The 15872-nt window shown below is 37.1% G+C and overlaps 1 protein-coding gene across 1 annotated transcript in view; it reads left to right on the forward strand.

The window, feature by feature from the left end:
- Window positions 1–15872, forward strand: part of SLC15A5 (solute carrier family 15 member 5) — a 111398-nt gene that overhangs the window by 69782 nt on the left and 25744 nt on the right. The window contains exon 7 of the mRNA XM_006167326.1: window positions 7186–7317. Within this exon, the coding sequence (XP_006167388.1) occupies window positions 7186–7317 (132 nt within the window). The remainder of the gene's footprint in view (window positions 1–7185; window positions 7318–15872) is intronic.

A 15872-nucleotide genomic window follows, 5' to 3' on the forward strand; every position in this document is an offset into this window, starting at 1 on the left:
GCCCTATAGCAAAAACCTCTCCAAAAAAAAAAAAATGTGTGTGCGTGTCCATATATGCATCAGTATCACCTATGGGACATGTTCCCACCCTTCTCTTATTTCCCTGCAGTAGGAGCACTAATGTAACTCAAGTCCCCATTATACTTCACTAGCAATATTTTTATAAGTTAATTATCTTCCTGCCTCTAATTTCTCTCCATTCTATCAACCAGCACACAACCTTTAATCATCCTAAATGACAATTCTACTAATTTGTTTCTAGATTCTTTAATGATTCTATTATTTTAAAGTTATTTCCAAATTTTTAAATGCTATTAATGAAATACATATTTAGGGGCCAGCAGGTGGCACAGAGGTTAAGACACTGGATCCTACATGACCAATTGTGCCATTTCAGTACCGGACCCAGTGGCTTGAAAATTTCTCTGTGTGTGTGTGTGTGTGTGTTTCTTGCAAGTGCACAAATCCTATGGCCAAAATAAATAAATACATATTTACACATACACACGCATGATACCAAAGCAATTCATTAAAAAAAGATAAAATTAATTTTGTGTAGTTATAGTCATATATATATCAGACTTCTTTTACGGTTTTAGATTATTTTTTTTCCATATATTTCATGTGGATAAGTGATTTTATAAGATTCTATGATGGGGCCATCACTCCTTAATGCTTCAAGGAATACAAAAGAATCGTAGATAAGCACCACTACACAAACACTTATGATCTTCCCAGAGGTTGTTTTAGAATATTACTGAACCTAGTCAGCCAAAACTTCCGGGGCTAGATGTGAAATAAGGGAATGAGTGACTATGGCAAGTAAATTCCTGGCCTGCTCAAGCTTAGCAACAATGGTTCAACCTATGGAAACCCAAGAAGTACTTACAACCATTGACTGCTATAAGGACAGACAGGTCTTGTCATATAAATTACTTAGTCCAACCTTTCTTGACTTATCCATCAGGAAACTGAGATCCAACTTAATCAACTGACTTATCTGCTACAGGGGTAATAGTCGAGGGGCCAGAAGACTTGGTCTGATTTCCAGCTTTTCACTTACTACTTACATGACCTCGGGGACATCAAGTTTCACCCTTCTGACCTTTAAAACGGAAATAATTATCATTCTTTCTTATATTAAAGCATTCAGATAAGAATCAATGTGAGTGAGAGACTAGTGCTGAACATAAAATGTGAAGGGTGTGTTGAGCTGTAAAGTGAAATATTGTTCTTCTGGGAGGTAGCATAATACAGTGATTAAGATCTACGGTCTTAAAGTCATCAATAGACCCGAGTTCAAACTCAGTTCTGCCACCGACTAGCTTTGTGACTTTGGAAAAAATTACTCTGAGACATTTTCCTCATCTATAAAAATGGAGAAGCGGTGTTAAGGATTAAGTAAAATATTTTATGTAAAACAAAGTGCCTCATATATAGAGAGCCCTCAGTAATTAGCAACTATAAAGTTTGTTATTGTTAACATTATTCTTTTGCATGAATTAATAAATAGTGTCAGAACTCAAGCTCAGACAGCCTGCTACGAGCTCTTCCACCCACAAAAATTTCAAACACCAGGAAATCTGGTAGTGGGAGCAGAATTGTCTTCCTCACATGAATCATCCAAGATCTTCTCACCTCCTTATTTCTCACCTTCAATCCAACAGCGAGTCTTAGTCTCTCCCCTGAAATGTAACCTAAATCTGGCCATGTCCCTCAATCTGCTTTGTTATGCTCCTGGTCTACACACCATTAGCTCAGGCCCCAATACTCTAAGAGCCTCTTGTCTCCCTGCTTCCTCTCCTGTCTCACAAGTCCATTTTCTTTAAAACAGTAAAGTGCTCTTTCCGAAACATTAAGTGCTATCATTCCCCTGCTTACAATTCCACAATAGGAATTTAGAGATAAATTCCTTACCATGGTGATTATAACTCCACATGACTTAGCCTCTGTATACTGTTTCAACTGCTTTTTCTTTATACTCTGCCCCTTGATCATTTTGCTAGAAATGTGTGTGCTCTAAAAGGCCAGACTTAGGGGGTTAGCTCCATGGCCTAGTGGTTAAGGGAGCTGGATCCCACATGGCTGACCACGTGATTCAAATCCCAGCCCTGATGCCCTGAAAAACATGCTGTGTATGTGTATATGTGTGCAAATGTCAAAATCCCAACATGATGGAGAAATGGAGATGCCTTTAACCAGTTTAATAATTTTTTTATTCCTCTATATCCAGGCAGAATTAGTAATTGTTCTATAAATGGTAGAGGAATGAAGGGATTGTGGTATGACTATGTTTCATTGGAGAGTACTTTCTCCCTCTTCTTTTATCTCTGTCTCTCTGTCTCTGGCATACACATGCACCTGTGGCAAATATTGATAAAAATAATGTTTAAAGTACCAAAACTTTCTTCTACCCCAAGGCCTTTGCATTTATTCTTCTCTTTATTTAAAATTCCTGTTCTGCTTTCAAATGACTGGTTTCTCCTCATTACTGAATTTTCTCAAAAGAGGTTTCCCTGGTCATTCTATTGCTTTATAATTCATTGTACTTTTTCTTCATTCCTTCCTTTTTTTTTTCTTTTTAAGCACCCATCAGAATCTACAATTACCTTACTTATATTTGTATAAGTTATTACCTGTCTCTCACCATAAGAATGTATATTCCTTGAAGTCAGGATTTTTGTTGTCCTTGTTCAGCTCCTTGCTGCTCTGTGTTGCTCCTTCCTAAAATTTACAGGTTCACAGTATGCAATTAGTAAGGATATTTAGATTGAATTAGAAATGAATAATGAAATCTACAGAGATTTCTACATGGTACATTAAAAATATTGTATTCAAATGATTGAAAAGGTTATACACTGGTGGCATTGGGCAAGGAAGCACAGTGGCTCACTTCACAAATGTCAGTGGACATTTTCTACCCTACTAAGCCATGTTGTGCATTGAAGATAAGCTACAAGAAAAAAAAAAATAGGAGAAAACTTTTCAAAGCATTTTTAATTTTTTAATTATAATACTCCAGGTGCTTTGTAACCTGTATTTGTTGTTTACTCAAAGAATACCATATAGGTGTCTAAAAATGTGCCTAACCTTGCTCAGACAACTTTAAATATATCAGTTTAGAACATTTTTTTCCTCTCGTGGTGGCTGACGGTCTTTTTGTGGTTGAGCAGTAGAGTTAGTTAGGAAGATAGACGGAAGGGGTAGTCACAATGAGTGCACAGAGTTGAGATTATGGCATGGTCACAGTTTTCGATCAAGGGCATGGGTTGTCAAACTTTGTAAAGTATCCGATAGTACATAGGTTTTGCAGGTCCCTCTCTGTTCCAATTACTCAACCATGTCATTATAATGAAAAAATCACCATAAACAACATATAACAAATGGTATGCCTGTGTTCCAATAAAACTTTATAACAACAGGGCTGGACATTACCTGGCCATTATTGGAAACCTGGATGGAGTACCAAGCACAGGCTGTGACTATCGGCATGAGTGAAATAGAAACTAAGGTAGAATAGAGGAAGATGACACTGAAGAAGAAGCTGAAACACTGAGCAGCCCAGACTTGGAATGATAGAAAGTTTGAAGGATGGTCTATGTGTATGCTCAAAATTTCATGAATTAGGACAGAGGTAGTACTGGAGAGTGTGGCCATGAGAGAGGAGCTGACAAGTTTGAGAGATGGAGTGAAACATCTAGATATTGGCAGATAACAGGATGAGAAAAAGGAAAGAGATGGTTTGATCTGTTGACAGGAGATTTGAAGCAGAAGTGTCTTAGGATAAGCAAGGAATCATGATCTGAAAGTGACAATGGCAAACCTCCACTTTCTGGGATTGTGCTACTTCTCCACATGTGCCAAATACCTTCTTACCAAACACAATAAACATATTTTAACTGTGTAAGAACAACTGGAGGGAGGAAAAAATGCCAGCAATGAGTCCCCAGTACCAGGTGCATTAGGAAGTAGTTATGACTCTATTTTGTAGATTCTGCATTTGCTGTCAAGAGGTATCTTTGCAAACACCAACCAGCTACTACCTGGAGGCACATTTTTAGCTCTCATTGGCAAGAAGATCAGCTTTCACATACACTTTGAATATTTTCTATTGTGTCTTTATAGCAAAATGGGAATTTTAGAATAGTGACAGAGTTGTTGATAATATCTATACCATCATGGGCTAGAAGAGCAATCTTTGAGCCTAAAAAGATCGAGCTGATGATCACTGAGGTTGAAAAAGATCAGAACATCCAAATAGATACCTGAAAATGGAGATCTGAAGATTTGAAAGGCTTTGTCCTATGAAAGGAAACTAGAGCCTTTCAAAAATGACTAAAATGACACCAAAGAGAGATTAACCAGCAGGCAGAGAGCTGGCAAAGTATGTTCATGAATTATATACTGTACCAGAAGTTCTAGCAAGAGAAAAGCATAGGATTAATAATTCACTAGCAGAGTAATAATGGGTTTGCTCATTCTGCTTTTTCTTAGCAAAAGAAATAGACCTACTCACTCTTTCTGTCTGTTGTTTATCTCCTCTTGTTTATAGATAGGAAAGTTCATAAGCCAAATCCCTTTTATAATGGTGAATCATTTCTTCTCAAAGTCTCTTCTGCATTACCCTCATCCTCCCATTAGGATCTTCCTGAAAATACTCAAAGGCTGCTGCCGGTGATTAGTACTATGCAAAAGAGTGGAGGGGCCTTGCTACCATTATTTGAAGCTCTTCTCCACAGTATTTTATTCATCGCCACTATTACCTTCATCTCCACTCAGTATTTGTGGAATTAAGTACCTGCTTAGTTTACCCTTTGTAGTATAGTTCACCCTTTCTGCTCTCTGCCCTTCCAGAGTTTAAAGTCCAGGAAAGATACATTGATACCTATTCTTAACCCTCAGCCCCAGCATTCAGCACCTTTCCTGGAACAAAAACAGGGAGTCTTTTAAACGTTTATTGAATGAGTAAATAAAAACACATTCAGGCCACATGGTAGCACAGCACAGTGGTAACACAAGTGGCTCCAAGTGAAAGGACTCCTGGTTCACGTCCTGGGATCCTCCTGCACAGGTGAGGCCCTAGCAGAACCACATGCCCATGATCTGGCCTGGCTGAGGCTGGGGGTGGATCACAGCACAGGGAGTTAGGAGTGTCTATTTCTTTCTCTCTTTTTCTCTGACTCTCTTTCTCATGGAAGAAATAAATCAGTAAATGTGAAAAAAAAAGGAGACACAAAAAGTACAATATTAAATTAACGCAAAAATGAATGTTTAGTACATTTACATGATGTATTCATATGTTCATTTAAAAGTGCTGGGCACATACAGAGTTTAACTAAGGTTAAGTACAAGGAAACAAGAGGAGAAATATTCCTGAAATGGAAGTGAAGAGAACGATAAGACTTCTTCTTCTTCTAGAAAAGGACAATATAGTGTTTACAGTATATCTATTTTCTATTACTCCCTTTTTACTTAAATGACCTTTAATATTCATTTACAATCCCATTGCAGGAAAGTATGCAAAACACAAAAAGTAAGAAGAAAAGGAGTAGAAGAAAATCCAACAACTCAACCACTCAGTTAAGATTTAATGTTAATATAGTTCCTTACAAATTTGTTACCACATATATGCAATAGTAAGATTAGTGTAATAAACTCATGTGTACCCATCTTCCATTTTCAACAGTCTTAAACTAATGTCAAGCTTGTTTCATCTCTGCCCTCGTTCACATACCCGATTCTTCCCTATTGTATAAATTTGAAGCAAATTCTAGATATCATATTATAATAGGTAGCAAATATTTGAACATGTGTCCCTTGTAAGTTTGTCATGCATATTTTAATAGTTAAGCTAATGCTGTATATAAAAATCCATAAATATATATATATACACATAAAAATATGTGCATGTGTATGTGTGTGTATATATATGTATACATATGTATGTATATATACATATTTTTATCTACTTCTGATTTCAAAAACTTATTTTTAATTTAAATTTTAAATTTGTAAAATTTGACAGAGGACACGAGCTCACTGGAGAGAGTTAGAGACAGAGAAAAAGAGAGAAAACAATTACCTTGGGGAATGGTCATGCTGCAATCCCTTCTCCTCTATTTCACCCTCCTTTCAGGACATTGGCCATGTACGCACTCATACCCAGCGTGTTTTTCAAGTCACTGGGTGTGGGATTTGAACCACACAGTTGACCATGTGGGATACAGTCACTTTAACCACCATGCTTCTGGCTACCCTAATTGAAGTTTAAAAAATAATAATAGTTTCTTCATAATTTTCTTGCAATATATTGCCATCATCATTACTAGTACTTCCAACAATAGCTTGGGAAGAAAAGACAACCATTTCAGACACCCTCAACGGTCAAGCTATTATACCTCTTTAGGTACCCTCTCCTTAAATGAGACAAAGCATATAAATGGCTTTGTGCAGTGCCTTCCAAATCAGAAGCAATTTGATTTGGTAAGGTGAATATTGTTAGAAAGTAGCTAATCTTTATTCAGTACCTCCAAGTCAGCTTTGTGCTAAGCACTTTACATACATTATATAGCAGGTAAATGTCACACCTGTGCAAATAACTATTGATATTATTCCTATTTCATAGAGGAAGGCATTGAGGCTTGGAGCATTTAATTAACTTGCCTAAAGTTACAGAGACAGCAAATGACTGTCGTGAGATTTTAGTGCGATCTTGTATAATTCCAGAGCCCATGTTCTTAATAGCCATGAAAATTCTGCATGATAAATTCTCATTTTCCATAAGATACTTAATGATTTACATAGAATCATGAAACTATTGATCTCACTGATACTATATTATGATATATCATATCATGATATTGTGATAATATCTAGCACAGCCTCATCTCAATCCAAAATTCATCAGAAATATTCATACTAGAGCGAAATATGGGTGGATATATTCACACACTCAACCACCAAGTAATCAAATTCTCCTCATAGCTCTATAAGAGTATACTTGATCACATTTTATTCATTGAAGACATTTATAAAGTGTATCATAATATATCTTAATACAGTAATCTTAACGAAGTTCAACCATGTCAGTGCACTTCCTTTGATATATGATCAATGTTAATTTGAACAGGGTATATGAAAGTGTTTTAGGGAGAATGTTCTATCTGACCTTCTCTTTTCTCTCAGTTTCTGTAATATCATACAGATCAGTCCCAAGCACCATCAGAGGAGCCTCCATGAGTTTTCTGACACTGTTCAATGGACTTGGTTGTTTCACCGGGGCACTGCTGGTAGAGTTGGTTTATCTCATCTCAGAAGGTAAAAATAGGTTCATGGTATGCTTGTGTACATTGATTCAATGAGTGAGGAACTGGGAGACAAAACCTTAAGAGAGGGGGCTTTGCTGGTGTAGTCTTTTTTTTTTTAATTGATCCACTTTTGCAATTAAGATAGAATTAAGATAGGAAATAGAGTCTTGCTGTATTCATTAATTTCTGGGAATTGTTTTTCTTTTGATAGGAGCAGGTAATTACAGAATGTCACTTCTCATGAGCCCCTGTCTGCTGTCTTTCCTTAGTGTATTTTAAAGCAAACTGGCCATTACATTCTTATGAGAGCTTTCAATGAGGCTGTATTCAATAATGTCTCATAGCTAGAAAGGACAATTCTCAGCAAAGACCTGTGAAAATATAGCTTAGAGTTTATAGGGGCAGTGATCTTCAGTTTTCCTGATGATTTACCACAGGTCTTACCTATTGCAACCAAAGAAAAATTGTGAGTTGAATAACAAATGATCTTGGAAAATTTTCTCAGTAAAGATTTTAGGCAAGAGAAGCAACCAGTCTGAGAAATTCAGATGCAAATGTTGAAGAACTATTGCTTAGTTACACATGTTGGCAAAATAACCAGGCAGATGACAATAACAATGAACTCTCACAGTGAAATGCCTTTGGCTGTTTTTGCTGTTATTGTTGTTTTGTTTTTAATTTGCTAGCACTCCCTGGAAAGAGATAGAAAGAGAGAGAGAAGGAAAGTGAGAAAGCCCTACTTCGTCACTACATTTAAGATGGCCATGCCACAATCACTCTTCCTCCATTGCTCTATTCTACTTTTGGACTGTTGGGCATGCAAGTACATGTGCCTGGCCACCAGGTTCAGGACTTGAGCTGTGTGCTCAGCCATGTGGAATCCAGCCACCTTAACCACCATGCCACCAGCTAGCCATCCTTGGCTTTATTTTAAATCCACAGACTTTTTTCTTTATTTGTTTTAAAATGTCGATATGCCTTAAATTTTATTTTAACTTACTTTTGCTTATTTTATTAAAAATATCAGAAGATTAATATTCTCCATTTCCATAAGTGCTTATAGTTATCAGCTTAGGGGCCAGCAGGTGGCACACGTGGTCAACTGTGATTCAAGTCCCAGACCCTGTGGCTTGAAAATCATGCTAGGTACATGTGCATGTATACCCAAAATTCATTTTCCGGAAGAATGGAGGAGAAGGGATTGCAGCGTAGCTATCTGCCCTACGGGTGATTTCTCACTTTTACTCTCAGTCTCTCTCTGTCTCTCTCCATCTGTCTCTGTCTCTCTCCAGTACATACACTGTATGATAAAAACCTTAGGGGAAAAAAATATCAGCATGTGTTCTTTTAAAATTTACCTACTTTTGAACTACAGAAAAATTACCGTTTAAGAAAGAAAAGACTTCTCTTAACACATAAGTCTCCATTCAAATAAATATTTATCAAAGAAAACTCTCTGCTCCAGGCATCATTTTGGGCACTGAGGAGACCATGGCAAGCAAAATAAACATTTCCAGGAATCGTGAAATTTTCAGGGAAACAGAAAAGCAATAAAATTAAGAGTGATAAATATAAATCTAATAGATTTTTTTTTTTTGGAGAGGTTTTTGCTATAGGGCACGTGCGCTCGCCAGACAGACAGAGAGAGACAGAGAGATAGAAAGCAGGAAATCACCCCCCAGGGGGGATGGCCACGCCGCAATCCCTTCTCCTCCATTCTCCTCTCGGGATCTTGGGCACGCACGCACACACGCCCGGCGTGAGTTTAAGCCACCAGGTCCGGGACTCGAACCACGGTCAACTACGTGGGAGTCCAGCGACATAGCCATTACGCTAACTGCTGGTCCCTCTAATAGATTTTCAGGGAAAAATATCTATTAATCTTTGATTGTTGGTTGACAAAAATCAACCCTAGCATGTTCTTCATTATCTGTGAAAGCTAAGGAGAACATATATTGTGTATTAACTATGCGTGCCATGTCCTGTGAGATATGGTTCCAACTCCCAAAGAACTCATCCAAACTGCCATAGCTAACTAGGTGAACCGCGGCAAGGTGCTGACTTCTCTGGTGATCAGATTCCTTGTATGAAATGAGAGACAATGCCTCAGCATTAATGTTTTCTAAGATAACCTGGAACTTTTGACCAACATTTGTACCTAAAACACTAGGTGTTGAACCTGTTTCCTTCCTTCATATTACTCAATGAAAACGTTATTGAAAATTTGCTGGGAAAAAAGTCTATAATCAAATCACATATGACATATAGTAGGAAAACTGCAAAGTCAAATATTACTGCCAGTATATCTTTTATATAAATCTAAATTTGTCTATAAAGGTTTAAGCAACTTACTCAGAACACTTTATAGGTTAAGTTTTCCCTTAGCCTTCATTCACTTTGGATACCAACCCCAAGTGTGGAGATTCAAAAGTCTTACAAACTGGCTATAAATTTGGGGTCCCCACAGACTCTTTTTTGTTTGATAATTTGCTAGAATGATTCATAGAAACCAAGAAATCACAATAATTAGTGTTACAGCTTTTTTTTATGAGAAAGGAATAAAAATCAGAATAAGCTGAAGGAGGGGCAATGAGGAAGGTCTGGGAGAGTTCTAATAGAGAAGCTTCCTCCATCCTCAGATGCAATATGAGTGGCAATATGAAGGGTACTGCCAACCAGCGAAGTTCGCCTGCGCTTAGGTGTCCAGTGTTTTCACTGAGGCTTTATCACATGGGTACAGTAGATGAAATCATGATCGTGTAGTTTAACTCGTTCGGCAACTTTCCTCCTCTCCCTAGAAATTAGGCTGATATGATGTGACTCAAAACTCCCAACTTTCAAATGACATGGTGGATCTTTCTGGCTGGTGTCCCGATTTCTAAGTCATCTTATCCATATAAACGATCAGGTCGAGTCTGGAGAGCCCACCATAAATACAAAGACACTCCAAACACTCAGATGGTTCAAAGGATCTAGTGTTTCACTCCTAGGAACCAGGATAGGCAAATTCTTTAGTATACATGATTCTTCTTTTTTTCTTATCTGTCTTTTTACATTTACAAAATTGTATTTTTTTCCTATAAAAGTGTTTTACTTTTTATGTAAAAAATTTGGATTGACATAAGGAAAATGTTATAAAAGATGGCCCAGGGACAGCAGTTAGTGTAATGGCTATGTTGCTGGACTCCCATGTAGCTGACCATGGTTCAAGTCTCAGACCCTGTGGCTTAAACTCACACTGGGTGCATGTGTGTGCATGCCCAAGATCCTGAGAGGAGAATGGAGAAGGGATTGCAGTGTGGCCATCCTCCCTGGGGGGGGTTTATTTTATTTTATTTTATTTATTTTTAAGTTTGCTATAGGGCACATGTGCTCATCAGAGAGGGACAGAGAGAGAAGAAAGCAAGAAGGCAAGCCACCAGATTCAGGACTTGAACTGCAGGTGGCCTTGTGGGAGTCCAGCACCTTAACTACCACACCATCTGCTGGCCCCCCTGCCCATTGTGTCTTTAAAACAATTTTTTTTTCATGCTGGTTTATTTTCTTGCAAGTTTCTCTGTTCTTTATACATAATTGTAGTTATAATATCCATACCATTTATATTCTGCCTCTTACAGACTAGTATATCATAAATATTTTCCATGATTTTACCTAGTCTGGAATAAATATAACTTTTAGTGATTTCAGTGAAATACACTGATTTGATGTTCCAAAGTCTTATTTTTGATGAAGGTTTTTCATTATACACTCAGAAAAGGACACAAATCACAATTGTACAACTTAATGAATTTTTACAAAGTGAACACACTTATGTAGCCACCTCAAAAACCAAGAAATACAGTATTATCGGTTCCTTCCCAGTCCCTATCTTCTCCTTCTTAGGAATTATTATGACTGCTAACACTATGGATTCATTTACTTATTTTTGAAATTGTACCTGTGGAATCATATGGTATATATTATCTTTTTTAAAAAAAGATTTGTTTTGTTTTATTTTGCCATAGGGTGCATGCACATGCCAGAGAGACAAAGACAAACAGAGAGCTGGAAAGTGAGAAATTACCTCTAGGGGAAATGGCCACATGACAGTCTCTTCTCCTCCATTCTCTTCTTGGAATTTTGGGAACACACAACACATGCCCAGTGATTTTCAAGCTACCAGGTCCAGGAATCAAACCACAGTCAGCCATGTGGGAGTCCAGTGTCTTAACCATCACTCCCAATGCTGGCCCTGGTATAAACTCTTTACACAGCTATTCTTGCAAAAACATTTCACTGAACATTTAAATTTTATTAAGATTCCACAATGTTAGAGGAGCTTTTACATGCATTACTGTATTTAACAATCTTTTTTTTTTTTTTTTTGGAGAGTTTTTTGCTATAGGGCGTGTGTGCTCTCCAGAGAAGAGAGACAGAAAGTGAGAAATCACCCCCGCAGGAGGAATGGCCATGCCACAATCCCTTCTCCATTCTCCTCTCAGGATCTTGGGCACGCACGCACATGCACCATGAGTGAGTTTAAGCCACAAACTACGGTCAGCTACATGGGAGTCCAACAGCGTAGCCATTATGCCAACTTCTAGTCCCAGGATCTAACAGTCTTTACTATATGCATCAATCTTTTCAAAGTGCTAATGTTGTTATTCTTTTTTTAATGTAATAGAGAAAATGAGGCAAAATGTTCTAATCATCACAACTAATGTGTGTGAGATATAACCTTCTCAGTATTCTGTAACCAACTCCAAAATAGATTTCAATACTCCAAGCAACTATTAAGAGTCATGATATGCAAGAGCTTTTTTTTTGAGGGGGGGGGTTTCATCAGAGACAAAGAGAGACAGTGAGAGAAAAAGTGAGGTATCACCACCTGGAGGGTGGGCACACTACAATCCCTTCTCCTCCATTCTTCTCTCAAGATTTTGGACATAAACACAAACATGCCTGACATGATTTTCAAGCTGCCAGGTCCAGGATTTAATCCATGGTCAACCATGTGGGAGTCCAGCACCTTACCCATCATACCACTTGCTGATCCCACAAGAGTTTTAGTAAGCGTTATTTCTGCAAAATAACCCCCTTGAATGAGGTTTACATAGAAGAAAAAATTGATACTATTCTAGACATAGTGCAAAGATGGAGAAACATATTTATGTAATTTTGGGAGAGTTCGGTGCCCATGAAAGAAAAGTAGCCAAGGACACATGTTTAAGATATCTCAACAAGATGTACCATGGGATAAAAAATTTTCTAAGCTTATACTCATGAGAACACCACTTAAATTACCACTAATTAATTGAAGTTACTTGTTTTAAGGTTTTCTGTTTACACTAATATGTTTCATCAAATCATATCCCAGTATATTAGAATACTATAGGTGGATATTGCCTTAGAATTAATTTATTCTAACATTATATTTTTTAAAAAATACAAGAAATACTAGCATTTTCTACTTCTCTACTTTGATAACTTTTGATAACTTTGATAATTTCTACTTCTCTATTGATAACCATCTGGGATCTGGCTGATCACACTTAACCATTGTACTAGAGGGCAGCCCTGTCAATATTTTTCTTAAAATAAGATTTTTTAAATTGAACACAATACTCAAGATGTATACGATCGGGATAGGTATGTTACCTTTATTAACTTAGACATTCTCTCACTTTCTTAACACTAACAGAGATTGTGTAGATTTTCTTAGTAGTTGAATCATGCTTATGTCAATTAAAATCTGAAACTATTTAGTCTTTTTGCTTGTTTGTTTGTTTGTTTGTTTGTTTGAAAAGTTGTTCTCAGTTTAGTTCCACTCATCATGTTTTTTTTTTTTCCCTAATTAAATACAGGACCTTATTCTTAATAAATGTCAATCTGTCATCCTAAATAACATACATTTTTGAAACTTGGGTCTGTTATCCAGTGAATTACTGATTTTTGCTTCTTTACTAGCTTTCTGTCATCTGCAAATTTGGTAAGCAAGTTCCTAGACATCTTCCAGGTACATGATAAAATTATCGAATTGGACAGGACCAAAAATAGAGCCCCATGGAATATTCTTAGACTTTATTACAAGTTAATGGCAATCAATTAATCCTCCTCTTTTGGATGTAATCAGCTTCTGATTCTCCTAATTACTACCATTCAGCCCACACACGTCTCCATCATCATTCTCTAAATGACGTCACGGGAGACTTGATCATATGTTTTTCTAAGAGTAAGATATGTCTGTGTTTGTGACAGTTCCCTCAGGTATCAGAAGAACATTCCTCAAGAAAAGAAATAGGTTCATTTAGATGCTTTTGCTTCTTATACTGGCTTATAGTGACTAATCAGGGATCTTAAAAGAGAATGACCCTTTGCATAGGCATGACTTTGGATCAGTCATTAGCTCTCTAACATTATTTTCTTTTAATTAAAAAGAAGGAAATGATGCATCTCACTTTTCCCAGAGTTGATGAGATAAAATTAAATGAGTACTTTGAAAATTCCAGTGCCAGAAATTATTTTTAAGTATAAAATTACATTATACAATGTAATGGCCCCATTTGGCTAAAAACAAGGTCAGTATATTCAAACAACTAGACTAATTCTTTTGATGGAACTAACCACAATGAAATCAACACTATAATGACACATTTAAGCAGCCCCTATTCCCTGGCATTTCATTTAGCATATAGGGTATTTTCAATTTTTAAGGATTCATGTCAGCTAAGCATGTGTGCATATGAGTGTGTGTGAGTGTTAGTGTATGATTGCAAAAGATCAGCTATCACAGTCTCCCAGTCTCCAAGCTGCATTAGACATTTTTAGCACCATGATGGAGAGTGGTGTGAATGCGGTAAATTCAAAAGATTTCTCAAAACTTGACTGTGCAGACAGATAACTGTTAGAGTGACATTTTCAGTACAAGTGAGAAAACTGATCCTTCTGGGATCTCTAACTCTGAGTGCTTTAAAGGAGAAGATACAAGACTAAACCCACCCTCCTACACTAATCATTTCAGGAATAGTTTATCTAAAAGTAGCAATGCTAATATAAGGGAGTGAAGAAGTCAGTCAAACTACTTATTTCGACTCTACCCCATTAGCAACAAGATCAATTTTCTCACACTCATGAATTCAAACTTACCTTTGACAAAAATAACAAATTAAATTCAGTGAAAAATGACATCTTAGTTAGGGACATGCAGGTGACTGAAGGATCCAAAGAAAATGTTAAGAGAAACAGATAATTGGGCAGAATCAAGAGGTCAACTGTGCATATTCTTGTCCCCACTAATTCCTCCTTCTCAGGATTTAGGAAAGGTGCAAAGAATGTAGCTGTTTCATTCCTATCAAGATCATTTTAAATTAAAAATGAGATAGTTTAAAATTCTCATTTAAATACCTATGATTGTTGAGGCCACTGACAGGCATGTCAGCATGAATCACTGAGTTGCTCTTGAAACAGGAATTTGCAGTTACAGCACACTTGAAAGAAGAAAATATTTATGCATCTGGCAAAGTATTCCAATTGGATTTCATGGATTCATGCCTATTTTCTGAGACATGTTTCTTCAAATTCAGATCCATGCCTCAGATCCAACTTTATATGTTTTAAGACAACAGATTTTTAGATCCTGAGGGAAAAATTAAAGAAGCAGCCTGCAACCATGACTCACCTTTAGCCAGGGCCCTATTCTACTTGTCCATCCATTGGTTTAGGACCAGTGATCCTGTGGCTACCTAAGTAGGGCCACGACAGCTCCCACAGGTGGACCCCCTCACAGTCCCTGGTCAGCATTAGATGCAGAGCCCTTCTTATACACTGGTGTTAGATTTCCCAGAAACAATTCAGTCTACATCCTCAGCCTTTGGCTCAGCAGGATCCTTAGAACTGCACAGAGGTCTTTAGGTTCATAACACTATCAGGAAATGCCGAAATTACCCATTAGACTACAGAAGGTAACCACTTTCCATTGCTATTGGCTCACAAGAGGTAATAAGGCCAGATGTCTGAGTCAGATAAAACTAAAAATCAAACTCATCTTAGCCCTTAACTATCTCCAAGATCTTGAAGTCATTGCTTAGCCTTTCTGAGTCTCAGTTTCTTCTCTAAAATAGTCTCCTTTTTTTTCCTTTTCTTCTTCACTAATATCTAAACCTCCCAAGATTTTTATGAAGACTAGAGGAATAAATATAAATAACCAGATTAATGCAAGTTCACAAAAATAATTATTTTTTTCTGTTATTTAAATTGAGTAGGATCTTAACCTCTCCCAAATGGACTAGGAGTATCATGGCTATGATGTTTTCATGCGACATTTAATATTTCTTCAGAAAAGAAAGTATTCTGTACTTGCAGAGCTCAGTTGCTTTGCTCAGCTTTAATTCCAGATCCAGATTGAAATGAGATGAAGTCAAGCAGTGTTTGGAGATTCTTTTTGGCTTCAAGGACCATGTTATTCTTGGAGCTTCCTTTGCATGGCAAATGTATAAGACTTTATAAAGTTAGAGGAGAACACAAGTTCACACTCAAGTACCTTAAGATTGCAGCTGAGACTAGAAGGATGAGTAATATTTAGCTTTT

The sequence above is a fragment of the Tupaia chinensis genome, unplaced genomic scaffold (assembly GCF_000334495.1).
Source record: "Tupaia chinensis unplaced genomic scaffold, TupChi_1.0 Scaffold144702_1, whole genome shotgun sequence".
NCBI classification, from domain to species: Eukaryota; Metazoa; Chordata; class Mammalia; order Scandentia; family Tupaiidae; genus Tupaia; species Tupaia belangeri.